Genomic DNA, 27,558 nt, shown 5'->3' with positions numbered 1-27,558 from the left:
TCATGGTTCTGCTGTTTTATTTTTTGGATTTGTACAGCTATATTTTACAGAATGCATTAATGCAGTTTGATGTACCCCAAACCCTGTCACCCGAGATTGACTGATTGTAACACAAGTGTATAAAATGAGACCAAATTATTATTTTTTTTAAAAAAAGAACAAAGACTTTTTCCATCCAGAGTTTGCCCTGCCCCTCTTTAACAATCTTAGACCGTACCAACTGGGATTTAGTTTAGTTGAAAAGAAAGGCACTGTGAAAAAAACAAAAATAAATCCCCAAACAAACATTGTACATATATACAGACTGGAAAAAAATACACTTTATATTATTTTAAATTCCTTCTGCAGCTTTGTTTTTTTTAATACACACTTTTTTTTTGTAAATTGTAAACCTTCACTTGCAAAAAAATACAAATACACACTCGATGCTCTTAGACAAAATATTTTCTCACTAATACCGATGCAGAACTTTTAAAATATCTTGTTAAGTGCTCCTTTGCAATGAAGGCTCTCATCAGCCATCTGCCTGCAGAGACCAAACACAGAGACTTCAATGCGTTTATACATATATATGTACATATATATATATGTATATATAATATCTTTTTAAAGGTACATATATATATATATATATATATATATATATATATATGTATTTATATATTTATATATATATATACACACATATATCATATATATATATACATACATACACACACACATATATGTATATATATGTCCTATATATTCATATATTTACAATTCTGCCATAGATTCCTTCACCTTTGGTTAAAAAGTTAAAGCCCCCTCCCCATTCTTATCCCAAATACAATCTCTTTCTCTTTTGTGAAAAACACACATATTTGCATAAAAAGAAATATATTTTGCTCCCATAAAACAATATACATTCCTCGATTTCTGCCTGCGGAGGACGAATATCTGATATTCCCCTGCACAGACTTTTTAAGAAAGGTCGTTTACCCTCCACCTCTCTTGTATTCGCGCGCGCACACACACACACACACACACAACGCACACAAGTAGTCCGACCGTACGTTTACACAACTGGGGAACAAAACCAACCAACGTAAAACGAACGTAAAGCGTGTCCCTGTCTCCCCGTCTCCTTCTCCCCGCCTGCGCTCTGGGCTTCTAGAGGCACTCCGATGTGTAACGACAACGACAACACGAACAGCAAGAACGACAACAGTTTTTCCTAAAGTGATTGAAGCATCCTTTGGACATCGCTGCCCGCCCTTCCGGAGGGGGCCCCCGGCCCTCGCCCGCCGTCCCCGCGCCAGTCTTCAGCACGCCTTGGAGAGCTCCGGGGGGCCGTCGACGCCCGAGAGGCGGTACTGCACCTTGGTGTTCGTGATGGCGCCGTGCTTCTGCCGAAGGTGCAGGCGGAGTTGGCTCTTGTGTCGGAAGTGCAAGTTGCACTTTTCACACTGAAGGGGAAGAGTGGTGGGTAAGGAAGGCTGCAACGTCCATTGCCCCGATCTGGGAACAAACTCTACGGAGAAGGAAAAGGACCCCCCTCCGAGCCCCAATAAAAAAATACGGTTTCTCCCCAGAGAAGCTACCTAGAGATGGTCGCAGGAGGCGTGGCCCAAAAGGTGGGTCAAAAAAGTCAAGATGGTGGCCACCACAGCGCGGCCAAAGCCGCCATCTTGACTTTTTGGATCCCCCTGCAGACGACTGCCCCAGTGAAAGACGGCACCCCATGGAGGTGGTGATCCCCCCGTAAACCTGAAGGCTGTCTTTGGACCGGGCGAAGGATCGCTGCCCCACAGAGCTTACAGTCTGCAAGACGGCCCCAGCGCGTTTGCTTACATGGTAGGGCTTTTCTCCAGTGTGGATCCTCAAGTGACTCTTCAGCGTCTGCAGGTGTCGGAAGCGCGTCCCACAGATTTCGCACGGATACGGTTTCTCCCCGGTGTGGATTAGCACGTGAGCCCGGAGGTGGGCGACCTGCAAAGGGAAGACAGAGTCAGGGGGGATCCCCGGGTGGCCCTCCCTGCGCGGGTTGCTGCCCCTTCCAAGCCGTCGTGAGCAAATGGGGCTCTGATGCTCCACTGCCTGTCCGTCCCCTTCTCTTCCTGGAAAAAGCCTTCGGATTTCACCCCCTTTGCAGACTTCAGAGCACGGGAGCTGGAAGCCAGTGGGCCCCGGACCCCAGCTTCTGTCCCCTGGCGCTCGGGGGCAGGGATCAATTTCACCCACAAAAGGCCCAGCTTTTCCAGGGCCAGGCTCCAACAACCCACCACCCAGTATCTGGAGGACGTTCCCTGGCTCAGCTTGTGTGAAAGGCCATTGCCGGTGAAAATAAAACAATCCAAGAAAATACGAATAATGGTAATTGACCACCGCCATTAATCACAGGGGGTTATAACTAAGCCTGCCCACCAGTGCACGTGCTACCAACACGGGGTAGTCTCCAAGAGGAATATAACAGACCTCAGATATGGAAATTATTTCTAACCTGAACGGTCTTGAATTTGAAAACACCCCTTTCTGTGCGCAAGCCCTACCATCTCAAGCTCAGAACGGGCCATCACCATAAATTGGTGAGTAAAACAGTGCATTTTGCCCTCCGAACGGCTGTTTCAATCACTTCGGAGGAATTCCAAGCTTGCAACAGCCCATTTTGAGCACAAAATATTCCAGACTTGAAGCAGGCATTTGGTGTTCGAATTGAAGCTTTTTTCAGATTGAGATGGAAACAGCAGGCGCACCTTGGAACAGCAGGACTGACCGCTGGGCCCAGTTAACCAACAGAAGCTTTTGCAGAACTTCCAGTGGTTGGTTGGTCTTAAACCTGGTCGGTTTGGGCGCGCATGTCGGTGTGACTTAGCACGTTGGGTGAACCCAAGAACTTTGACTACTTTATGGCCTGAGATATACTGAGATATCGTACAACCCTGAAAATGGGTTTGGTTTAGTACTCAGCCAGGATCAGTGTCAGGGGAGTCCACTCAAACAGGGAAGAGGGGCATGCAAGTCAAGATGGCTTAGGAATAAATCAAGATGTCTTAGTTTCAAGGCCCTTCACCTTGGCCACGGAGGGTGGCTTGTTGAGGTTTCAGAAGCAGGGCGCAGAATAAGCTTAGATGTCCCCACTAGATCTTGAACGGGGCTGATTAAATGTATTGTGCAAACTTAGCCTGAACATATCAACATCGGTCCAATTTCCTGATTATTTTTTCTTGCCTAGCGAAGGAAGGTTTTGCTTTTCAAGACACCTGCCCGGGGGGGGGGGGCGAGGAAGGTGTTCCCAAAAACCAAAATGGGGGCTGCAATCAAAGTGAAACACATTAAAAAGGGAGGGGGCTTTGACTGCATCTTTACAGTCGCCAACTTGACTTCTTTGATGCCCCTCCTGCCCTCAACAGATGCCTTTGTGTTTCTCTGCCTCATTCTCAAAGTGCTTGACAATTTGGGGGGGGGGGTTCTTTCATTGGTGGTTTGGGGTTTTCTAGCCAGGGTGTGGTCAAAATGTCAAGATGGTAGCCAGGACAGGGCAGCCCAAGCCCTGCAGCACACATTAAAAAAAGGCAGAGCTTCAATCGCACCATTGTAGCCATCTTGACTTCTTTGACCATATCCTGGGGATGCCTCCACAGCTCCTACTGTATTTCAGGATGGTGGAGGTGCAGCTGTTGAATCCTGTGCCCCGCTCTAAAAAAAAAGTGTAAAGGTTTGTTCAGGTCGGTCAAAGACCTTTGGCACCACGGACACCAACCTGCACGAATCGTGCCCCACAAGTTTCACATTTGTACGGCTTCTCCCCCGAGTGGATCCGTGTGTGAGTCTTGAGATTGGCCGGACGGTTGAACTGCGCCCCGCAGATGCCACAGCGATACGGTTTCTCGCCTGTTTTGACAAACAGAACGGTGCTTATTTAGTGCCACCGTGAAAGTTATTCACACAAAACACACCCACACAGCTTAGCACTTGAATAAAAGTTCTGCTCATCATCTGGAACCTCTACACAGTTCACCAAAGGTTGATCCAACATGGGATTCACTTTTAATAAAATCTTTTTCAAAGTTCAGGCAATCTAATCCTGGTGGAATAACACAACCTTCCAATCCCCAAAGAACGGAGCAATCTATGGTGAACTTTCCCCAAGACTTCAACCCCCAGAATTCCAAAGTCTTCCTAGCTGGGGGTCCTGGGAATTAAAGCCCTACATGTCCACATTATAATATACCATCTTGGGGAAGGATACACTGAGAGATTAACATGAGGGTTCAGTTGAGCATATTCCCATACAGGTAGTCCTTGACTTATGACCATTCATTTAACGGCTGTTCAAAGATACAGTGGTGCTGAAAAAGTGACTTTCAACCAGTCCTTGCACTTACGACTGTTGCAGCGTCCCTGTGGTCGCATGACCAAAATTCAGGCGCTTGGCAACCAACATGTATCTATGACAGTTGTAGCATCCCAGAGACACGCGATTGCCATGTGTGACCTTCCCAGGAAGCTTCTGACAAGCAAAATCAATGGGGGAAGCCAGATTCGCTTAATGATCACATGATTTGCTTAACGACTGCGGCAAAAAAAAAAAATTGGCACGTGACTCATTTAACAACCGCATCGCTTAACAAAGTTAAGTTCCAGTCCCAATTGTAGTTGTAAGTCAAGGACTACTTGTATAAGACTCAGAATTTTAAGTGGAATGCATTTTTTTTTTTTAAAGATTCTAGACCTCAGCATTTCTTCTTGCTAAAGGATGCCAAGCTGGATTTTTTGCATTTTGGTGTTTTGCCTGATCCTTCTGCTGCTTGTGAAAAAAATGTTATTTCCCTGAATTGTGATGCTGGAAGAAAAATGGCAACGCGAGAACAGAAGTGCCATTTCTTACCCTCAATAACACTGGTGATGCCTTATTTTTAAGTCATTCCTAAATGCCCAGACTGACTTGCTCCAGGTATCTCGCTAAAACCGCCGGCTCTTTTAATGGAGGGCCCAGAGGTCTGTATTTCCGAATAATTTTCGACACATGGCAGCCCGAGCCCACGTGATGGTGGCTGCAGCGCAGGTGGGGGAGATGCTGTGGGTAAGTCAGGCTGAGCATTTGGGAAGAAATCAAGAAGCGAGATACCCCAGGAACGGGCTACGGACTCCCAGCCACGTGGCAAACGTTTCGACAGGCCAGTTCCTGACTCAGTTCTCCTCCTTTCAACCCAACAAAGGGGATGTTTGGGGGTCTTTGGTGGCCGCAGATCACAGAGTGCTCTACAAAACACGCAGCTCGGCTCCCCCCGGAAAGGTCCCAACGCTCCGGGCTGTTTTCATGGAAGGAGCCGAATTCTCCCGTATCTCCCCACCCGATACAGATTTGCGGGAACCGAGGGATGGGCACGGCAGCCCTTCCTCCGCCGTGGAGGCATCCAGCGCCCAAACCCTGGGCCTGACCGAGGCTGCGGATGCAAACTCTGCCCCTTTCTGGCAGGTGCGAGGCCGCCTGCCGCGGGTGCCAAAGGAGCGGAGTTGGCAGCCTGACCGTGGGATGCTGCTTTTGCCCGTATTCCCAGGCTGATGTTGGAGTTCCGCTGCCCAGGATGTCAGAGCCCCAAGCGGCACGCCAACGTTTTAAAGATGGAGAGGCCGCGCCGGCCGCGGGAGCTTCCTCACATTCACCTGCAGCTCTCTGACTCCACCTAGTCCAGACTGGGTCCTTCCTGGGGCGAGCACCCCATGCCCACAGAATTAAAACTAAGAGTTCTAACGACTGGCCCTTCCCTGCCACGCCTCTGCCAACTGGGTGAAGGGCCATCCCCATCATGCCCAGCCAGCCCAGCAGCTGGGCCGGGGCGCTCCATGCCACCCTCTCTCCGCTCCGCGCCACTCCAGAGAGACACGCTCCACGCCAGCCCTGGCGGAGGCGGCCCGTCTCCCGTGCCCTCGGGGACGCTGTACCTGTGTGCACAGTTTTGTGACTGGCCAGGTTCCCCTTGTAGCGAAACGAAGCCTGACAGCGGTCACACTTGTAGGGTTTGTCACTGTGCGTTTGGAGGGAATGTTTCTTGAAAGCGGCCTCCTCCGAGAACGGGCACTGGCAGTCTTTGCAGAAAAAGGACCTGTTTTCTGTCGGAGAGCGAGAGAGGAAGAGGGGAGGTGGGTGAGAATCGCTTCGCCCCACACGCAAGCCACCCTCGCACGAGGACGGGTTCGCCCCCGCCAAGCCGCCTCGGAGCAAGCCAAGGTTCGCCCCCGCCAAGGTCTGCACCGCAGCCGGGAGATCAATCTTGGTTAACCCTGGCTTGCTCGGGGTGGCTGGGGGAGAGGGGCGTCCCCAGCTCATGGATGTCCCCATGCAGGAAAGGGGCTAAGTCACGAACCCAGCGAGGCGCGTTGTGTGAACGCAGAAAATGTTTGTACAGCACCATGTGATCCAACCGAAGGACGGAAAGGCCCTCGCCCCCAGAGAAACGGGCCATGACACTCCTCCGGCTAGAGCCAAATCAGGAACGGAGGACACGCCAGGGACAAGGCCTTTGCGTCCAGTTTTACACGTTTCAAGCCCCTCTGCTTCCTTCAGTCTGAGCTTTGCAGTTTAAGCGCACGAGAGGGCAGGGTTTTTTTCAAAGTCTCGCGAGCAACGTTCGGAAAGAAGCCATAATCGAGAAGAACTAAAATGTCCTGAATGTTCGCACAACCTGCTTAACCAGGTCACGTGAAAACCCAGGAGCTGCATCCACGCAACAGGTGAAGCTTGAGTAAGGTTAATCTCGGTGAAACCTTTCATGGCTGGACCTGTTGTGAGAACACAGCCCACCTGGTGACCTTACAGTTTCACGCTACGTGTGAATGAGGACAATGGGTGGATTTAATAACTACGTTAACAGTGCATAGGGAAATGACAGAATTTTGAAGTGTATCCGGTTTTCTAATACGCTCACTGGATTACTTCCACCATAATCTAAAAATCCATCAATTAAGTCCCAATTCTTAAACTGACCCCATCTGCAAAAGACGAGCTTCCCAACTCAGCAGAGTCTACCCACAAGCAGAAATCGGTTTCTGCCTGCCCGGTATATTGAGGCAAGGAGATGAGGCGTCCTTAAACACACGGGAATATCCCCAAAGGAAACCCCTGAAGCTCTGTCTGGACTCACCACAGCTGGAATCGGAGTATTCAGACTGCGTTTCCCCTATTTCTTCTCCAAAGTTGGATCCAGGGGTATGAAGGCACATTTCCGAATGCTGGGGGGACCGGGAACCGCACGAACTGCACTTGGAGGAATGCAGGTACAACGGGGACTGGTCCTCGCTGCTCTGAGGGGACCCGTCGAGTGACCTACGCGGTAAGAAACTGGGTTAAGCCGGCTAACATTCAGTAATGGGAAATTGCCCTTCTGTTCTTCAGCGGCTGAGCTAAACCACGGTTTGTTACACAGGTAGCGCTCAGCCCAGTTGTCGCATTTGGCTAAGCCAGCGGTTGTTAAAGTGTGGTCTGGGGACCCGTGGGGGTCCCCAAGGCCCTTTCAGGGGGTCCCCAAAGTCAACTATATCAATATTTTTAAGTGTCTCGCTTTTCATTTCTAATAGAGTAAATGTCGATAGATATAACCCACATTACCCCAAGCTCTTTGGGGTCCTCCACTTTCTTAACAAGGTAAAGGGGTCCCGAGACTAAAATGGTTGAGAACCGCTGGGCTAAGCCACAAATCAAGATGTGCAAAGCGACATTTGCCCTAATCCAACTCACTAAGCCTAAACCGAAGAACGCAAAGCCGTGGATGAAGCCAGGCCGTTTGGCTGAGAAAGAGATTGGGTCGGGGGATGTGGAAACAGTGGTCACGGCCTTATTCAGGCAGAAACGTTCGGGGTGGGGGCTGTATCCCTGTTAATCAAACTGCCAAAGAGCGGACTTCTCAGCTGCTGAGGAACGGCCAGCTTTGCCTCTTAGCGTGCATTTGCAAACCAAGGGCCGGATCTTTCTTGCCTTCGCCTGATCGCAGCCCGTGGGTGTGAGAGGCTTAAGACAATCTGGCTGGAACTGCCAATAATGGTGTTTTCCCTCTTATGCCGGTACAATTCAAGGACAGCCTCAAGGTGAGTAAAATCCGTCCTTCTTTGCTACCCATTCCCTTGCGGGAAATCTCTCCCGTTCCCAGTCCTCTGAATTTCCAGCATGGAAATTTCATTCTGGGCTAGTTTTCTCCCAATTCCGGGATCGGAGGCAGAGTGCTGAAATTCGGTAATGGGATACCCTCCCTCTTATGGAGTAGGCGGGGGGAGATTTTACACTGCGGCCAAAATCCAAACAGCTAGTTTTTTCCAAATGGTTCCTATATTTGACCTTAGCAGGCGCATCCCACATGCAGCACACATAAAAAAAGGGTGAGTTTTTGATCTCATGGTTGTGCCGCCATCTTGACTTTTTTGACACCTGCCCCCACCACCCTGGAGATCCTGGACCTTAGCATTGGGGTCTGACATGGGAAGAGGATTTATCTGGATTTTAGAGCAGACGACAAATGACTTTATGCAAAAAGAGGTGCCTGAATTGCAGGAACTGGTTGCCGGTTTTCATATGCTGGCCAATGGCGAGCAATGCAGGGGTCCTGCTCAACCTATGCGCTCCCACGCGCACCAAATTAACCCATCTACTAGAAGCAGCGCCATACCCCGAATCCTAAACCCAGCAAACAGGGCTGAGTTCGCACAGCCTGCTAAGCCGTGCACACATCACGCTAAAAGTCACCAAGCTTAGCGTCTTGCATGAATACAGGCGCTCGTTCTCTATCTGACCTGGGGACAGGGGTGTTGTGTGAATACAACCACAGCATAACAGGGGAGGTTCTGGCCTGCATCTCAACTCCCCTGCCAGCAAATGAGAAATTCACTGAGCGATCAGAACCTGGAAGAATTTCTTTTCATGATTTACCCATAGCTATCGTGAATTTAACCAAATCTATAAGGTAACAAGTACAGGAAAGTTAACCATGGTTTAGTAGTTATTTCATTGGCACTCAAGAAAAGCACTTCTGGGGACACCTAGGTGGCAAGCAGTGCTTGGATTAAACTAATTCAACATTTCTCAACCTCAGCCACTTTAAGATGTGTGGACTTCAACTCCCAGCTGGCTGGGGAATTCTGGGAATTGAAGTCCACACATCTTAAAGTGGCTGAGGTCAGGAAACCCTGCACTAACTCATAATATATTTTAACACCCAGGGGTAAGTAAGATCAGACCTAGTGAGCATTTGGATAGGAGACCACCAGTAAATCCAGAGCTACAATCTGGACCCCGCTATGACATGAGGAAGAAGCTCCTTTCCCCCCTACCTGTTAAGAAGATTGTTTAGGCGGCTTGCTTGGGGGATCGTTGAGTCTTCCCCGCTGACGCTGAGCTTGGTTGGGGACTGCACGTCCATGTTCTCGGGCTCCAGCGACTGCTGGCAAGCCAGGGAGGGCCCGTAAGGCCGCGGGGAGAGCGTCCCGGCCTCAGGGGGCTCGGGGCTGTCCTCCTTGGCGTTCTGGTTGAGCGAATTGAGCACGATGAACTTGTACTTCTTCCAGTTGCAGGCCTTGGGGTCGGTGGCGCCCTTGGCGGAAGCCGGGCTCTGGCCGATGCAGGCGTTCTTGCTGCTGCTGGATTCGGTCGGCGAGTTGGGCTGGCAGTCCGACTTCTGGGGGCTCTGAGGGCTGGTCACCACCTTGCGGTTCACCGGCGCGTTGGTGGGCTCGAAGTGCTGGCTCCTCTTGGCTTCGGGAGCGGGCCTCTCTTCTTCCTTGCTTCCCTTATCGCAAGCAAAGTAGGCGTGGTTGGGGGCCAGAGAGGCCGCGGGCTCCGGGCCGGTAGCAGCACTGTAGCGGGCGTCGCTTTTGATCTCCTCGGCCGCCGCTTCCTTCGGAGAGTAGACGGCGGCGTGGCACAGGCTTGGGGAGATATTGGCCACGGCCTTGGTATACTCCGTGGCGCTGGTCCGAGACACGTTGCACGGTGCCACCCGCTCCCTTGAGAAAGGGTGCCCTCTTGCGACCTCTGAGAGGGGCACCCTGGCCTCTCGCAGCTCTTCATCCGAGAAGAGGTACCCACCAAGGGGCACCGGGTTATAGCTAGTGTAGGAAATGGGGGAGCCGGCCATGCTGCTGTAGAGGCCGGGGACGAAGGCTCGCCCATCGCAAACGGGACCGTTCCGAAGAGGTAAGCTGGTCTCTGAGATCTCTCTGGTCCTGTAGGCCATCACGTCTGCGTGGCTGAGCATCTGGCCGGCTAAAAAGTCTTCCCGGGGAGTCTTGGCAGCAGACACCATTTCTGTTTCACTGAATCCAGGCAAAAGAGAGATTGCGGTGACTTGATGATCCCCCAAACAGTCCTCACCCTTTCCTCCCCCCCTTCTCATTTTGGGGAAGGATCAGGGAGAATGGCCAAACTCCCCTAGCAAAATTGGGATCAACTGGCCTAGGGGTCAGCCAAGTCCCCTTGGAAGGTACATTAAAAGGTTTCTAACCTTGTTCCCCAAATTATCACGCCCTTGGTGGAACTAAAGGGAGGGTCCAGAGCTGAATTGCTACGGAGTATTTTGGGAGACGGAGCCACCCTGTGCAGTACGTGAGTTAGACTTCGTATTTTGACTTCCCAAAGGTTGTAGTAGTTGAACGCCTTTTCTTAAAAATACCGTCAGCAAACGCCCAGCAGAGGGCAGCACCTAACTGATCTTGGTGGCTGTCCCACAGCTAAGCGTAGTTGGACTGGTTAATACTTGGATGGGAGACCTCAAGGAAATGTCACGGCTGGAGGCTAGACTGGGAGGCCCAAAGAACATCCCAGGAGAAAGCTCCAGCGAACTGTTTCTGTGCCGGTCCCACCAAAAGCTGAGTTGCCGTATCTTTTGCCGGCAAAACCAAGCATCCAGAAAACGTCGAAAAGAGAAAGATTTTGGTGGCTGTGGAATCACTACCAGACTCAGCATCCCCTTAGGTGGCTATTCTGGGAATCTATCCTAGAACCTCCTTTTCTTGGAGATGGATGAAGAAGACATCCAAGTCTTCTTTTTGCTAGAAATCCGCCTTCCCCAGAGAGATACGGGCTGCCGCGTCCAAGTTCCACCTTACGTCCACTCCCGCTGCCCCCCGCGCAGCTCACCTGGAGTTCAGGAGCCTTCGACAGGTGTCCACCACATGTTCCATCTGCAGATACAGAGCCGTGGTCATGACTGCCAAGATGTTACTTTCTCGCAAGTTGAGGCGAGATGTGTACATAAAATCCAGGAGGATACCAAACCCTTCAGGGCTGATCTCGGGGTCTAAATTGAGGACGGTCAGGTTGTACTTGAGTTGGTCGGTGAAAATGCTGTAGAAAAGGCCACTGCGGAGAAGGAAGGAAACAGAACTTAGACGTGTCGGTGGGGGAACTCAAAGGACGTGCCAGGATCCAAAATAGCTTTCGGTGTTCCTCCCGTGCATTGGGGAGTACGAAGTTTTTCATTTATTCATTGCACAACCCAACACATTCATATCTCTTCGAACGTAGGAGTAAACATGGTAGCAAGTAAGGGGTTTTTTTTCTGCATAACTGCCCCCCCCACCAGCGACAACCTAGACCAGTGTTTCTCAACCTCAGCCACTTTAAGACGGGTGGACTTCAACTCCCAGAATTCCCCAGCCAGCCCGTCTTAAAGTGGCTGAGGTTGAGAAACACTGGCCTAGACAGCCCCCTACTTCTGAGTTTAGCACAACCAAGGAAGCAAATCTACTCAGTTTTAAGAAAATATAAGATTAAGAGAGTACAGCTCTGAATCCTATCCTGAGTTGGCCTCTTAGGTTCTGTATAAACTTATTTCAAGTCCAAGAACATCCCTATTCCCACCAACTCAATACTCTTTAAACCAGCGTTTCCCAACGTGGAGGTCTCCAGACTTCCAACTCCCAGGAACTTTTGTGGCTAGGGATTCTGGGAAGGGAAGGGAATCAGGTTGGGGAAAGAGAATTCAAAGGCATAAAACAGGGGCAGTACAGCCTTAGTGTCTCCCCGCCTCTGCAAGGCTGTTTGGCCTGCTGCAATTTGCCGCGGTGAACGTGTTTGGGGCATCGGCGCCTCTCACCTGCAGGCCATCAGGACTGTCTTGTGGGCTCGGAACTGCTCCCGACTGACAATGATGACCACATCCGTAAGAATGTCCCTGCTTCGAAGGCGGTTGAGATTAAGGAGAACATCACTAGCATGTCGAGTGAACTGGATACAGCTGTCCGCCGGCAAGGCCATCTCGGGTGTGTTCTGCAGGCAGGTAGAAGGGAGCAAGAAGGGAAGGTCTTGAGCATCCTATAAGCACACCTGGCACCCAGAGGCTTGATCAGGGACCAACAGGAGGGATTCTGCAGAAGCAGGACACAGGGGATCACCCACGGCATGAGGTCTTCAAAGGTTTTCCAGCAAGGGATGGAGAGGGGTGTGCTCCAAAACGTGGCCAGAACCAGAACAAATCTACACCCAATTCCCATGCCAGTCCAACTCTGTAGAAGTATAATTAATGTGGGATGGCAAGTATTCAGTCCCCAACAATTTAAGTATCTTCCACAATATTAGAATTCCAGCCAGCTGCCTCCAAGCAATGCTTTAAAACAGCCTTCCAATTAGGCCTGATGATGCCACCCCCTGATGTGGTTAGAGAGGAGCTACGAGGGTGGGTGGGGGCTCAAGGACAGAACTGCCCAGGATCATTGCCCAGGAATGGAAACAAACCCCCAGGATCAGCAGTAGTATACCAGACACAAGCCACCTCCAGAAATGTAGCCTCTGGATGGAGCAAGCTTTAGTCTGATCCAGCAAGATCCCTGTAGGTTCAAAAGATGGCCAGTTAACACTACCTAGGTGTGCTCCTGCCAGGTGTGACTGTTCACCATTTCCCTACCACACTGGCTGTGAATGATGGAAGGTGTCTGGAGGGTGTCAGGCTGGGGAATGGCTGCTCCAAGGCTCTGAATGACTAACGGGTTTTCTTTGCCCTTTACGCGCCATTTTAGGTTTGTTTCATCTGGAGTTTTTGCTACCTGTTTATTTCTGTTGGTCACCAAGCCCTTTTAACCTGCCCCAAGAAGCGCCAGCACCCAAAACACAAAGAAATAAAACAATTCAGATCTTGTAAGTGTGAGGTACTCAGAAACAAAGAATGGCCCATGTTCAACGGGACATCAGTATTTGAAGTTGAGGGACATAACTTGATTCCCAGAAAACGTTTAAAATACATCCAAGCGGAGGGGAGCATTAAAAAAATGGCACCTTAATCATTGCTTGTCAGCAAAAAAATAGGCCAGCAGCAACTGGCTGATGCTGGTCTGTTCTCAGTCGGTAATTGGCGATTGCCAGCAGAAAACAAGCTGGACAGACTGGCTTGTTTTTTGCCTGCAAGCAAGGAACAAAATGTACTTTTGCAATGTCTGAGCATGTGCAGTGACACTGCTATGCCAGCCCCACCCTGCACTCAGGAGGGGCACGCTTAAATGCATCAGGACACCCCACGTGGGCAGCTGGATGGATAACGGGGAGAGGGCTTGGTCTGTGCCACCACGTGCCCACCTGAATACGGTTTCTGGCTGTGTCTAATGAAATATTCCACTGGGGACGCGTTGTGACGTGGCTGGGCAAGCATGGAATTGCAAGGACATGCCTCGTGCTTCAATTCACAGTCCCAACGGTGCTTCGAGACCTACGCAGGGGAAAAGGCAGCAAAAAAAGAAGAAGAAAGAAAGAGTCAGATGGAAGCCAGGTACAAGTTGCTCTAAACCCGAGATTTGCTCTGGAGGAAGTGGGTTTGTGCCGAAGCAATTGGGATATCGTTTAATATCCCAAGAATCCTGCTGGGAGGAAAGACACCCGAAGGGTCTTTAGTGGCTGAAAAAAATCCACCCAAAAGATTTAACTCCTTCTAGGAGTCTTCCTCTCGCAGGCTGTGTTACAGGCGGCACCATGACTACCCTCAAAAAACCCACAATTATTTTACATTATTTTGCCGTAATTGGGGATGGAGGAGAGGGGAAGGGCAGCAAAATTCAGGAATGATTAAGTTTTTCTGGAGACTGGGCTGCCCTCTGTTAACGGTGAGAGAGATGAAATAAGAATTGAGAGCATCAAGCATGAAGCAAAAAATTAATAAAATCCGAGCTTGGCTCCATTGCAAAACAGAGACTTCCTCTTCTTCCCATCCTCGCTTTTAAAAGCTCAATTAGTGAAAATTCTCCATTCCAAAGCTTTGGTGTTCAGGGCATTAAAAACAGATCCGGCCCCAGGTGTGGTCAAAAAAGTCAAGCTGGCACCCACACGAGTGTGACTGAAGCCATCTTGACTTTTTTGACTGCACCCTGCGGAAACCCTGCGCCCAGGGGAAAGCAGGGAGTCCGGCGTGAGGCGTGCTATCAAACTGACAACATAAATGTACGGAAGATGAAAAATCATCCATTGTCGGACGCAAAAGGTAATAAGAGGAAGGTTGCAAATTGCCAAGACCTTGCTTAATTGCCCCTTGGCACTTAGGGGCTCCTGCGCGCAACTGTTCAAACCGGGGAGGGTCTCCAGCGATACCTTCCAGCCCTCGAGCCAAAGGTCTGGTCTTCCTCGAGTACGACAAAAGGGTAGACATCCTTTTGTGCAACGTAGGCCAACTTTAATCCAAAATCTCTGCATTAGAAAGGGGATGCCGCGAAGAAGGGAGGCGAAGCTTAATTCAGCACAGCCCAACAAGAGTTTTGCTCAGCCAATCCATGCTTTTCGCAAAGCTGGACCCAACCCCGTGGGACGAAGAACGAGATCACTTGTTCCCATTTCACAGACAGGGAAAACTGAGGCCAAGGCGCCATAAGGGCCAAAGCCTGCCGGGAAAGCCACGGGGCCAGGGGCACACAAACACTCCGGCTATGCAATGCCAATGCCCACCGGATGACACATTTAAATGAGCCTCGAGAAGAGACAGAAATGCAACCCGCCAATCAGTTTGGGGGAGATTGTGCATGACGGTGCCATCTGGGCCCCCTGCAGTTTGCTGCTCCGTGGCCAGCTAGTTCACTATTGCATTCCACCACCGCCCTCGGATTTGCTGATATTAATTCGCCTGCAGTTGAGGGAGCTGCAAAATAGGGGATCAGAAACTGGACTGTTTCCGCTGCCCCTTTTCCCAGCCAGCTTCCCACCCCAAAGTTGCCCTAGCTCTTCCCTCTCCAGACAAACCTCACACGTGCCTCTCCATTCCATTATGTTCCACCCCACTTTTAAAACCCACCACCAAGGTTAGACGCGAGCCACGGATCACACCAACGCGCGGCCTGTCACGACGATTCTGCCCACAAGAGGGCGCTTCTGTATAACCTCTAAATTATCTGGGCCTTCTCTTCAAGGAAAGGGTTACCAGATGCCCTGGCAGGAAAATAAAGACTCCGGTGGGTTCAGCTCAACTCAGCGCCTGATGAGTACCTGGAAGCAGCATAGCATGGAAATGGTTTGTCTTTGTGGGATTTTTTTTTTTAACTTCCCAGGTGAAGTTTATCACCTGGTGGTCTCCCATCTAAATATTAACCCTGGTCTGACCTGCCTTCACTTTTAAAGAAATCAGCCAACATTAGCTAGTTGTCACCACCAGCTCACCATTTCAATTGGTAGTTTATCAGCTGGTGGAAAAGCTTTTTTGAAATGTATTCAAACTGCCTGTCATCCAGGTTAATTTAACAACAGAGCCACGCCAAATCTCCCTCTTATCATACCAGCTCAGGTTGGACAACTGGAGATGCTCCACTAACGTCTAGTTTCGGTTTCAACTCCCAGAATTCTCAGGGATGGCCACGCTGTCTGGGGAATTCTAGGAACTGAAGTCCATACATCTGGAGGATACCCAAGTTGGGGAAGTTTGTTCTAAAACTTGGGGGCTGCAAGAGAGGGGTGGGGGGAACCTGCCTATAATTGCTCCTCACAACAACATTTGGCAAAGCCAACTGGGGGTCCAAAAGTTGATATGAACTCAAGTTGGACTACTTCTCAAGTGGTTTAAAGTGTTGGACTCTGTGGGTTTTGATCTGATCTTCTAAAGGCTCCAGTGCTGATCTTCAATGGTCCTTATCAGCTGGCATTCAAGAAAAGTCTACTTCTAAATATGGCAATTTTACTAAACCATCGAAGCTGCCATCGTGATGATTCTGTTCTCCAGCCTTGGAATCTGCTGACCTTCTTCTGTTTCACTGGACTTCAAACGTTCATCTTTCTATCATGACTTGATTCTCCTCCCATATTCTCATTCTAGCTGGGACAGTCTCTTGCCCCATGAAGAGACTCTTCACTCAAGACGTGTGGGACTTCCCATTACTCAGACTATAGTGTAACTGTTCACACATTTAGGGCTATACCCCACACCAGCAAACATCTCCAGCAGCTTTGAGATGGGACAGCTTTGGTGCCTTGGGATCTCAACCCATTCCAATGCCATAGGGGTCACTCAGCCCCACATCTCCATTAATGACCCGGATGAAAAGCAGGTAGGAGCACTTATCACCCTGGGATGAGGTCACTAATTCTGCAGAAGCAACCTTCAAAACCATCTCCATCGAGGAGAGAAAAGAAGAAGATGACATTTAATAGAGACCAACACAAAGTCCTCTGCTGAACAGCAGACATCCATGTAGAGATACAGCCGAATTGATCCTAAGTCGAATGTGAGTCAGCAGATGCAGATTGAGACCATGCAGATTTAGACTTTTAATGCAGATTTAGACTTCAACTGATTTCCCCATCACGGAAAAGAATAATTCCATCACCCTGTGCCTTTGAATTTGTGAGTCAGAAAAGGTGCTACCAGACTCCTTGTTTTGGGGGCTAAAATAGAGAGGAGCTAGACATGTTTAGCTTTTGAAAATAAGAAGGGGAATAGAAGACCCTTCTCCAAATATCTTAAGAGGTGTCCTACAGACCAGTGTTCCTCAACCTCAGCAACTTTAAGATGGGTGGACTTCAACTCCCATCTTAAAGTGCCTGAGGTTGAGGAACACTGGTCTACAGATGAAAGTCAAGATGTTCATCTATCATTCCAGAGTGCAGGACAAAGAAGAATGGATTCAAATTTCAGGAAGGCAGATCCTAGTTGAGCGTTAATTATTCTTCCCAAGAGAAAGGGCAACTGGCCAGTGGAAGCCATGATTCAGAGAAGACCAAGTTCCTTAAATGTGTCCCATCAAAGAATGAGAACCACCTCACAGGGATGCTTCAGTTTGAAATCCTGGATGAAGCAGGAGGTTGGATAAATGTCTTTAAGGACCTCTTCCATCTCTTGGTGTCGATATTTTAAGGAACTCCCCTGTACTTGCCATTTTTTTCACTAATTTGCTGAGCTGTCTTCAAAGCTAGCTGAGATATCTTGGGTGGGGTAGAGAGAAATGAAAAGATCCTCTGATGATGATGATGATGATTTATTAAGCTGGAAAGGAGATTTCCCAAGGGGGACCCAGAACTAGGGGGCCTATTCCCTGGTGGCCCCCCAGCCAGCCTTTGCCAGTTTCAGAGGTCACCCAAGAGTGGCCACTGGGGGCTGCTTAGGGGAGAGGACCCCCTTGAGATCTCTACCCCAACCCACTCAGGGTGGCCCGGCCAGCTGCAAACCCAGCATTGTGAAGGCTTCCCAGCCCCGGGAGCCAGCCCGTGGCTTGCTTTTCGCTAACGCTGCCCTCCAAGGTCACCCTGCTGCAAGGGTCTCACCGAGAGGCCCCCGGGGGTCTCCTGCAAAGGCTGGCCCTGGCCCCTCAACCCGACCCCCCAGCTCCTCTGGAAGGAGCCTCTGGAAGGGGAAATCCAGCCAGTTTCCCAACTCGTAGGCACTGACTCAGACCCTTTCCTGCTCCTTCACGATGAAAGGGAGGAACCAAGCTGGGGCCTCCTGCCTCTGGGCACCAACCCAGCCCAACCCAAATTTCTGGAAGAGCTCCCTTCTCCCAGGGCGGCATATAGATGTTAACAGGCAGGGGGTGAAGCTGAGCCCTGCAAACACACAGCTGCTCTGGGGAAAAAGAGCTGTGGCCCCCAGCGTGCCCCCTCCACCAGAAGGCCCACGAAAGAGGCCCCCCAACTCCCGGTGCTGCCCATCCAGACGGACAGGGAGATTATGACTAGGATTAGATTGATCAGACCATCCAATTCTATGGCAACTCTGGGTGGCATACAGTAACTTCATTACTAAAATACGAGCAAAAGTCCCCCAAAGAAGGAACAGGCACCCCAACAGACAGACCTGCCGGTCAACCCCAAGGCTACGTTCCCAGGGCTCTTTGGACACAGCCAGGTGGGGGGCTCCACAGGGCAGGTGCCGCAGCAGAGAAGGCCCGTTTCCTAGGTCCCCCCAGATGGCACCGCTTCGTAGAGAGGCCTGTGAACACGTCTCTCCGTCCGATTGTATCGGTCAGGCAGAAACAACCGGCCCTCCGATAGCCAGGTCCTGGGCCACGGGGGGCTTTATGGGGCACCTTGAGTAGCACCCGGAAGCCTGTGGGAAACCAGTGCAGCTCCCGGAGCAAAGGTGTCCCACGGGCATGACGTGGCCTGCTCCTCATAGCTGTGCCACCGCTTAATAGAGAGGCCTGGGAACAGGTCCCTTCTCTCCCATCATATCGTATGCACCTTCCGAGGGGCTTTCGAGGGCAGCCCCACGTGATTGCCCTGCAGTAATCCACAGACAAGGTGACCGCAGGCTGAACGCATCACAGGTTGCCAAGGAACGACTTGGCACCGATGGCTCCCGTTTGCTCAGCAGAGCCCCTAAGAGTGACTGCAGCGGCGTGCGCCCAAACCCCTCGCCCACCAGCCGCAACTCCTTTTCCAGCTCCTTGCAAAGTGTCGCTGAGCACCTATGCAGGGGAGGGGTCCTCTGGTTCCCAACCAGAGCACACACAGACCCACCGTTTGCACACCACGTTGCGTGCCTGTCTGCTGCATTCACTCATGTCTGAACCCGAGGAACCCAACAAGCTGGGTTCGCCCAAAACATAAAACCACACGAAAAATTAACCAACATTAACGCTAATCGGGCTCGGCGTACGGAGTCAATGCAGCCTGCTAGATCCTTCACGGAGCTGGCTGAATGGGTTGTGTGAACACCGTCGCTGAGTGATTCCAGAGTTGGCACATTAAGCCTTAGCGCATTTATACATTTCTTGGAACCCCGCTCCATCCAGCTCTCACATCTTTATACCAAAGGCGTTAGAGACGAATTGTCAGAGCCTGCAGCTCATTTGCTGAATAATTCACGACAAATGCACACACACAGAGTGGTCCAAACCCCCAAGAAATGTAACCGATTTGCGACTGGAGAATAAATCAGAGCTGACAAATAAAGTGAAGAAAAGCCTGTGTTGAATTTAACCCAGAAGGGAAGGCTTTAAAACAAGCTTGCCTTCACACAGCTGGGTTTTAAAGAAGTGTTTCTCAACCTTGGCGACTTGAAGATGTCTGGACTTCAACTCCCAGAATTCCCCAGCCAGCAACGCTGGCTGGGGAATTCTGGGAATTGAAGTCCAGACATCTTCAAGTCGCCAAGGTTGAGAAACACTGTTTTAGAGGAAACAAGAAAAGCTACAACACACATCATCTAGGAACGAGGCTTCCTAGCTCAGAATGCTTCCCCAAACCACCTCCGTTCCCACCACAATCCTGCCTAGCAACAAGCGACCCTGACCCCCCAAAACTAAGTGAAAGTTGGTGGGAGATAAACGCAGAAGAGCAACCATTTTGCAGAGTCCCTGGGAGCTGGGCGGCATATAAATTTAATTCATCAACAATTCCCACCCCGGCCCCTGCCTCGACCTCACGGCGGCATTTTGCGGTCCCCGAAGTGGCTTTTAGGAAGACGCCAACAGCAATCCGGGAGGGCCAGGGCGGCTTCTCCCGTTGGCATCGTTCAATCCGTCCCACCCTTGGAAAGCCAAATTCCTTCCATTGAGCAACCGTTTCCATTGGAAGCCAAGTGGCTTCAACGTGGGTTAACGTTGGCGCCAAGTTTGCCCATCCAGCAAAATGAACCCTGCCCAGCTCTTTCTCCGAGGTTGCGGGGCGCGGGGCTCCCTCCAGCTAACCCCAATAGCGGCGACCGGATTAAATCTTGCCCTCCAAAGTGCCCGGGTGCCCTGAAGGAAGAAGCCCTTGTCCGGTGTGATTTGCCCAAGAACAATTCTGGGAGTCCCACATCCATCTCTTCTTCTCCACCGACCCTTTGCTACCAATCCCAGTTCTGAAATTCTGATTTTTTTCCCCCTCTTTCCCCCTTTGCGTGTTTCCAGAAAGGGGGCTGTAAATGTAATAATACATTTACAGAATAAATACAGGCCAGTGTTTCTTTTTATCTGACTTCTCTTCGATTAGCCGTTTTCTGGCTTCAACCCCGAGCAAGTGAATTTTCTCCCTGTAGTAAGCCACAAGGAACGGCTCCCCGGACCAATTTAGACCCACTGGCTCCTGCAGGACCCGATAATTAACTGGACGGGGACATTTCAGTTCCGATTTAGACTTGCAAAGAATCCGGAGAGCTCCCAGACCCGATTTTCCCCTGGGCTATTCGTATGCACTTGTGAAAAAGCAGGAAAAAAGCAGGGCCAATTATCCTTTCCCTTCTAAAAAGAAAAAGAAAACCTCTCTATTTCATTGCGCTGATGTTTTACATTGAAACAGAATAGGGTTAAAAAAAAAAACACCAGGAGATAAATAAAATGATGACCGTAGCCTCCTTCTCTAATTTTGCACGGTGGGGCGGATTAAATTTTTCATGAATTTCCACTCAAGGGATGTTGAAAGGCTGCCTGTATTTTAGGCTCCCTTTTGAAAGCTTCTGCTACAAAATCCTGAATGACAATTAAAAATTTAAAAGCTTCGGCACAAGGGCACGCGCTGCATTTCGATTTGACGGGCGGGGGGACAGAGCACCCTGCGCTGAATGGAAGAGAATCTCTCCCCCCGCCAATCCGGTTCATATGTCATTGGATTTCATTTTTGTAAGATCTTGCAGCATTTCCTTACAGACCAGCATTTCTCAACCTCAGCCCCTTTAAGAGGGGTGGACTTCAACTCCCAGAATTCCCCAGCCAGCCATGCTGGCTGGGGAATTCTGGGAGTTGAAGTCCACCCCTCTTAAAGGGGCTGAGGTTGAGAAATGCTGTTACAGACCACCTTAAACAAGGCTGGCCCTCTGGACGAGCCACCCTGAAAAATGCAAGCGGCTTCTTCAATCCGCAAGGTTGTTCCTCCCAGCCTCAGTTTCCCTATTCCCCAAAGTGGGCACGGCATTATTTTGCGGTTGCTCAACATCCGCCATAAAAGGTCCCAGAGGTTTAAAAAAAGAGGGGTCATGCCCCACCCCACACATCCCTTTCCTGGCATGCCAGGCTCCCCTGGGGGCAATATCGGGGGCAGGAGGGCAAAAGGGGCAGAAGGAAATAGTTTCACCTCTTTGCCCAGACAGACGCCGGCTTAAAAACAGACAGGACCGCGGAGGTGCTGCTCCGCACCCAGCCACCAGAGGGCGGTGTTGGTCCGCGCACCCTAATCCTGCTGAAAAAGCTCCAAGTTTTCGCAACTGCCCCCCTCGCGCCCGCCCCCAATTTTTGCAAGGTGGGGAGGAGAGGAGACTGACCTCCCGCCCCCCCCCCGCCCGTTTCGCCTGTAGCATTCGGGCTGGAAACTTTTCCAGCAGCATCGAGGGTGGTCGATTCCTAACGCTCCTCTTTCCGCCTTAATGACTCAGCCCCCGAGAGTGCCCCCGAATTGCGGGCGGATTTGGTGGGTGCCCCGCTAGAGAAGCCCTTTCAGACGTGCGCGAAGGGCCGGGGGGAGCCGGGATCAGCGCCCGCTGGGACAGCGCGCCCTCTCGGGGATTCCCCTCCTTCGCGGGGGGAGCCCGGCTTTCTGGCAGCGCTTCGGCTTTCCAAGCCGCGTTTCGCGGGACGCGCCGCCGCCGGCGCCGCCCGCTCCGAGGGAAGCGGCCTCGGGGCTTGGCTTCGCCGCCCGCGGCGCTTTCTGCCCTCCGCCGAGCGAGCCGCCCGGGCACGGAGCGCCGGCCCGGCTTGCAAAACGCCCGGCCCGGGTCTTTGCGGGGCTACGGCCCCCGCCCCGGTCTTCCCCCCCAGCCCTCTTCTCCCGTCACTGCATTCAGACAACCCGTGAAGCCGAGCGAGGATTCACCCCGGGCGCTTCCTCGGCGGCTGAGCGGGTTGTGTGAACGCGGCCGCTCGGGGAGTTGAGGGTTCAGAGCCAGAAACGCGGCAGGCGCTGCCTATCGGGAGCGCTTCGGGACAGGGACCGCCGAAGGTACGTCTGCCTCTGGAAGACGCGTGTTGCGTGTTGCATCGTGGCTTCAGCGTCTGGCCCCGAGCGCAACCCTGATTCGGCCCAGCTAACCATGGTTAAACAGAGCACGGGCCGACTCGGATCCTGCAGCGGGCGCGGGCGCTCCGTCCTCCGAGCTGCTCGCCTGCCCCGACCAGGCAAGCGCGTTCCAAAGAGCGCGTTTCGAAGCGGATTCCCCGCATTCTCCGCCACCCCGCCCCGGTTCCAGCGCTTCTGTCTTATCAATCAGGAATTGCAGCGGGGGAGCGACGTGAGAACATGAGCCGACGGCCCCCGGGCAGTTCGGCCGGGGCTCTCCCTCCCTCCCTCCCTCCCCGTGTAACTTCGGGGGTCAACCAACCTCCCGCCAGCCAGGCCTCTTCTGCCTAGCGGCGGGGTTCACACGACCCTCGTACTCCGGCTCGCTTAAGACTTCAGCGTCTGGCGGCCCGGCTCAGCAGCCGGGTAAACTTGGCCGCGTCGGGGGCGCCTTCGCGCGGTCCTCCGACCCCTCGGTTTGGGTAGATCACGCGGACCGCGGAAACGGGGCTCATCCAGTAGCCAGCTGAGCGTCGTGTGAACACAGACGCTCGCTGGAAGCACTTCGGGGCAGGGACCGGTGGAATGTCTCTCTGCTGCCCGGGAGGGCTCGTGGGGGGACACGAATGTTCAGTCCCGGGGGGGGGTTGCGCGTCTCAGATGCTTCGCTACAACTGCCAGGGCCGTTGAATGCCCCCCATTTGCGCATCCTAACGCTTTCGAACCCCCCTGCTCGCCTCCTCCCCCGCCCGACCTGCTTTCTTGGTCCGCTTCTAAATGCGCGCGAGAGCAGCGCTTCTGCATCCTCTCCCACCCCCAGATGCTGCATTTTCGTGCCCCCCCAAATCCCCGGGCGGTAGGCCTCCTTCGGGGCTTCGGGCTGCGGCGCCGGCCGGCCGGCCGGCCAGCGGACGGGCGAGCGAGCCTCTTGCGCGGCGCAGCGGAGCTTCGGCGGCCGCGGGAGACCGGGCCGAGGCCCGCCGCCAGCAGCCGAGCCCGCCGCGGCGGGTGCGCAGCAGGCGGCGCCCGAGCCGGCTTCTCCGCCCCGGCGCCTCTCCCCGCTGGGCCGGCAAGCCGGGGGCCGCGGGCAGGTGTAGGGCCCCGGGTGGGTGGGGGGTGGCCGGCCGGCCCCTGCCCCTGCCCCTGCCCTGCCGCGCGGGCCGCAGCCGCGGGAAGGACGCCGCCGCCCGCCCGGGGAGAGGCGCCGGCGCGCCGCGGAGGCCCGCTGGGCTCGGCCACGGCGGGCCTGCCCGGCTGCCTCTCGGCGGCCATCCGCGCGGGCTGCGGGGAGAACAGGGGCCGCGGCGGGGCGGGGTGCGCTGCCGCAGGTCCCCGGTTGCAGAGCGACGCCTGCGGGCGCAGAGGCGTCCCAGATGCGCGTCCCCAGCAGAGAATACGCGGGGAGGACAGGACGGGTCGGGTCGGAGCGGCCGCCGGGCGGGCGGGAGGCTCCGCGCGTCGCCCTCCCTCGGCCCTCCGTCCCTCCGTCGTCCGAGCCCGCTCGGCCCCCGCGCGAGCCCCGGGGCGACGCTCCAGCGCCCCCCCCCGCGGAGCCAGCTGCGCTCTGGCAAACCGAAACTGCCCAGCCGGGCGAGCGGCGAGGCCGAAATGACGCGACGAAATTGACAAGCCGGCGAGGAGCAGCCCCGCCGCCGCGGCCCGGCCTCCGCGGGCGCCGCAGAGCCGAGGGGGCGCCGGGCCCGGGGCCCTGCCCGCCTGCCCGCCTGCCACCTGCCGCGCCGGGGGAGGCGGAAGCGGCGGCGGCGGCGCAGCCAGACGCGCCCGGGCCGGGCGGCGCGGAGGGGCAGCCTGGAAGGCGAGCCCGGGGCGGGCGGGGCGCGGAGGTGAGCGCAAGAGCGAGCGAGCGAGCGAGCGAGCTCCCGGCCGGGCAGGTCGCCACCGCGGCCAGCGCCGCGAGCTGCGAAGCGAGCGCGCAGCCCTCCAGCCACCCCCTGCGCGGCTAGCCGGCCGGGGCCGTGAGAACAGCCGAGCATCATCACTGGCGGCGGCGGCGGCGGCGGCGGCGGCATCCCCAGCGCGCCCGGCTCGGCGGCCGCAAACAGTAGCAGTGCAAAGCGGAGCGCGAGAGCGAATCACCTGGTCGGCGCGCTTTCCTAGAAACTCCTTGCATCACCACTTCTAAGAACCCCAGTTCTAAGAATCAACACCGCTCAATTCTCGGAATTTGAGCTGCCGGCTTTACCACGGCGTCCAGCTCGGGGAGGATCCGGGGGTGTCGGTGCTCCGCCGCCGTGCCGCCGCTCCCCCGAGACCCCTCCGGGCCCGAGGGCCGGGGTCCCCGCGGGCGCCCCACATGGGGGCTTGGGCGGGGAGACCCCTCAAGCCGGGGTCCGGGGGGCGCGGCGAGGTCGAGACGGCGAGGGCACCCCCGCCAACAGTGGTAGATTCCGCTCTCCCGAAGTCACGTGGAGCCTTTCCTACTGTGACGTCAGGGCTCGGCCTCAATACAATGTTGCAGAGTTCGATTCCCTCCTCCCCCCCTTCCTCGGAATTCTGAGAACTAATTTGCTATTCGGTGACATAACAGAAATCCGGGGATCCGGGCAGATTCCTTTGGACGGTTTCGCCTCCCCCCCCCTCCCCGCGGGCCGGCACCCTCCCGTTAGCTCCCTGTTAGAAAGACTCCTTCGGGCCGGGGATCGGGTCTCCAGATCCCGAGCAGGGGGGCGAATAGGCCGGGGCCGGGGGGGCGGGGGAGAAAGTTTTGATTTGGGTTCAAACAAACAAAACCAGCAGCCGCCCGGAGAGGGGGGCGGGCGAGGGTGAAAAGAATTCCTGGTTACGCTGCGGAGGAAGGGGAAAGCGGAGCGGCTCTCGCTCAGAGAAAGGCGGAGGGAAGGAGGCTCCGAGCGGTCCTCTCGCGCCGGGCGAGCCGGAAGAAGCCGACGCCGGAGCGGGCCCGCTCGGTCGCTGGGATCGTATTTGGGGTGCGAATCTATTTACTGGTGATGGTTGCGGTTCAGGGTGTCGGACGCCGGCTGGGAAAGGACGGATCTGCGCTTGGACACTTTCCCTCCGCTTGAAGCAGGGCCGGGGGGGGAGGGATTGGAAGGGGGCCGTTGCCCCGAAGAAGGAAGGCCGGGCTCCGCGGAGGCTCCCGCCGCCCCTTCCAGCTCCCCAGCGCCGAAGCCCGCCCGCGGAGGAGACGGGCGGGGACCCGCGTGGCTGCGCGGAGGAGCTTTCGCGGGAGTCCTCTCTTCTTCGCCGCCCCGGACGGGAGCCCCCGAGGCACCGGCGCCCCCGCCCCCGCCGCGGCCGGGAGCTTGGAAGCGGGGAGGGGGCGGAAGAGCGAGCGAGCAAGCAGCAGCGAGCCGCGGAGCGCCCGGGTCGGGGTTTGGCGCGCTGGAGCCCCGCGTTCGGACGGGACCCCGGCCGGAGGGTGGAGGAGGGGGCCGGCCGGCCGGGCCGCGCGAGGCAGGGCGCCGGGGGACGGCTGGAGGGCCCCCGGCCTGGAAGGATGGGCCTCCGCGGTGAGCGATCCAGGTAAAACTCGGCGGGCTCGGGGGGACCCTCCCGGCTGCCCAAAGGCCTTCTCCGGCCTGGCCCCTCTGCGGCGCCCGGGGGAGGAGGAGGGGGGGACGCGGTGCCGGAGGCGCCTCTTCGGCGGGGGCCCGGGCGAGGGGGAGCGGGTCGCTCGGTTGCAACTTTCCGAGCCCCGGAGCTCCGCGGCACGCCGCACGGCGGGGGAAGCGGGGCCGGGGTAGGAGGGCGCCCTCTCCGCCGGCCGCCCCGCGCGCCCCGCTGTCCCCGAGCCGGCCGTCAGGATCCCGGGCGCTTCCCGGCTGTTTGTTTGTTTAGGGATCATAAACCGCCTAATTGTTGGGAGATTAAAGGAAGGGCTAAAAATAGCTCCGCGACTTCCCCTCCCCTGCCCGGCAGAGGGGGAGGGGGCGCCCGGAACAGGGGCCAGCGCCGGAATAGCTGCAGCTGGGCGCCCCCGGGCCGCGGCGGGGAGAGGCGCGGGGCGCCCGGAGGGGGCTCGGGGCCCGCGGCCGTCGCGTGGCGTGGCTGGCGTGGGGGGGGGGGCGGTTGGCTCTTATTTTCTGCAAACCTTTTGCCCGGGTAATTTCCCGTCTTTCAGGGACCCTCCGGCCTTCTGGCAAGGGAGTCAGTCCAGGGACGGCCCTCTTTTGGGGACGCGGTTAAGAATAAAGGGGTGATCCAGCAACCAAATTTCCCTGAGGTTTGCTGAGAGAGTGACTTCGGGGGAAAGCTGCTATGATAGCTTTTATTGATATAAAAATTATGTGGGTCAGTACCTATCTGAACTCAGTTAGTCGTTCCTGCACAGGCAGGCTTGGATAGCTAGAACTCCCGTTTTGTTCCCTGGCATTCTAACTGCCGGCCTAGAAGCAGCTGTTTGCCTCTGGGTTTCCACCGGCAGGGCTCATTTTCCTCCCCAGCCGTGGCCCCCAGAACAAAATGGACACAGAGCATCCATTTCTTGGACAGATGGACTCTTACTGGGGCTTCCCCTCCACCAGGGTACAGGAAATTGTTAACCCCTTTGTGGCACAGGAGACCCATCTGGAGTTCGTATTTATCCGCCTTGTGGTGCCTTGCTCTGGCCTCGTCTGATCCCCACAGCGGAAGCGCTGTCAGGCCTGGCTAAGGCGTGGATGGGAGACCACTAGGAAATCCCATGGCCGGGGGCTAGATGAGGCAATTGAAAAATTGTCCCGGAAGAAGGCCGTGGCAAGCTTTCACTTCTGCCTGGGTGCCAATAGCTTTGCCAAGCTGTGCCCGACTCAAATCGCTGGTGTTCTGCAGAACTCTTGGGTGCCCCACCCCAGCAGGTCCCCAGCTGATGTGGAAGTCACTTTTGCCGTGCGTGTGTTTGCACTCTCCCAGGCCCCTTGACTTTCCCTTCTCCTGGGACCGGCTGAGGGGTGGGGAAGGAAGGACTCCCAACCAGGCCAGAGAAGCAGTTCCTAAGAGGGCCGGAGGGGGCCCCGGAGAGCAAGAGGCAGCGTTCTCCCTGACTGTCATGGATCCCCTGGATCAAATTGATCTCGACCTAATGGCAGGTTGGCAGGCTTGCAGTAATCCAGCAAAGGCATCTGAGATCCTGGTGCCGATGGTTCCAGCTCTAAATTAGGCTGCTGAAGGAAGCTTCCAGCAGTCGTCTGCTTCGAACTCCGGATGGGGGAGTCGTGGATTTTAGCAAAATAGGTTTTGCAAACCACCCCAACCTAGGGAAA

At 54.5% G+C, this 27,558-nt stretch overlaps 2 protein-coding genes across 4 annotated transcripts; both read right to left on the bottom strand.

Annotated features, from left to right (window-relative positions):
- BCL6 (BCL6 transcription repressor) lies at positions 1-24,734 on the bottom strand. 3 transcript variants are annotated; one of them, XM_088132569.1, is made up of 10 exons: positions 24,434-24,730; positions 13,538-13,667; positions 12,066-12,238; positions 11,108-11,329; positions 9,304-10,284; positions 7,128-7,309; positions 5,929-6,096; positions 3,743-3,873; positions 1,834-1,971; positions 1-1,448 (listed from the first exon to the last, which is right to left on the bottom strand). In XM_088132569.1, exons 3-10 carry the CDS (start codon positions 12,224-12,226, stop codon positions 1,305-1,307), a joined length of 2,127 nt encoding a protein of 708 aa, XP_087988695.1. In that variant the 5' UTR covers positions 12,227-12,238; positions 13,538-13,667; positions 24,434-24,730; the 3' UTR covers positions 1-1,304. The 3 variants fall into 3 exon arrangements, with proteins under 3 accessions (XP_087988695.1, XP_025032225.2, XP_087988696.1); XM_025176457.2 differs by lacking the exon at positions 24,434-24,730 and adding an exon at positions 14,465-16,910; XM_088132570.1 differs by lacking the exon at positions 5,929-6,096 and having other exon boundaries at positions 24,434-24,734.
- Positions 21,636-24,424, bottom strand: LOC148213495 (uncharacterized). Its single transcript, XM_088132571.1, has one exon. It carries the CDS (start codon positions 24,364-24,366, stop codon positions 23,110-23,112), a length of 1,257 nt encoding a protein of 418 aa, XP_087988697.1. The 5' UTR covers positions 24,367-24,424; the 3' UTR covers positions 21,636-23,109.
- Positions 24,735-27,558: the final 2,824 nt, after the last annotated feature.

Source organism: Python bivittatus, unplaced genomic scaffold (assembly GCF_059951505.1).
Source record: "Python bivittatus isolate LINGU-HERP-01145 unplaced genomic scaffold, Pbiv_v1 ctg000980_np1212, whole genome shotgun sequence".
In the NCBI taxonomy this organism is placed as follows: domain Eukaryota; kingdom Metazoa; phylum Chordata; class Lepidosauria; order Squamata; family Pythonidae; genus Python; species Python bivittatus.
The sequence above is the reverse complement of the archived record's forward strand: the minus strand, read 5'-3'. Positions and strand labels throughout refer to the sequence as shown.

Bases quoted from the DNA above. Each gene is read 5' to 3' on its own strand.
- BCL6 (XM_088132569.1), bottom strand. From the start codon at position 12,226: ATGGCCTTGCCGGCGGACAGCTGTATCCAGTTCACTCGACATGCTAGT. The intron at 6,097-7,127 runs GTGAGTCCAGAC...GCTCTCCGACAG, and splicing joins ATACTCCGATTCCAGCTGTG to AAAACAGGTCCTTTTTCTGC. The intron at 3,874-5,928 runs GTACAGCGTCCC...TTGTCAAAACAG, and splicing joins TCACAAAACTGTGCACACAG to GCGAGAAACCGTATCGCTGT.
- LOC148213495 (XM_088132571.1), bottom strand. From the start codon at position 24,366: ATGCCGCCGCCGCCGCCGCCGCCGCCGCCAGTGATGATGCTCGGCTGT.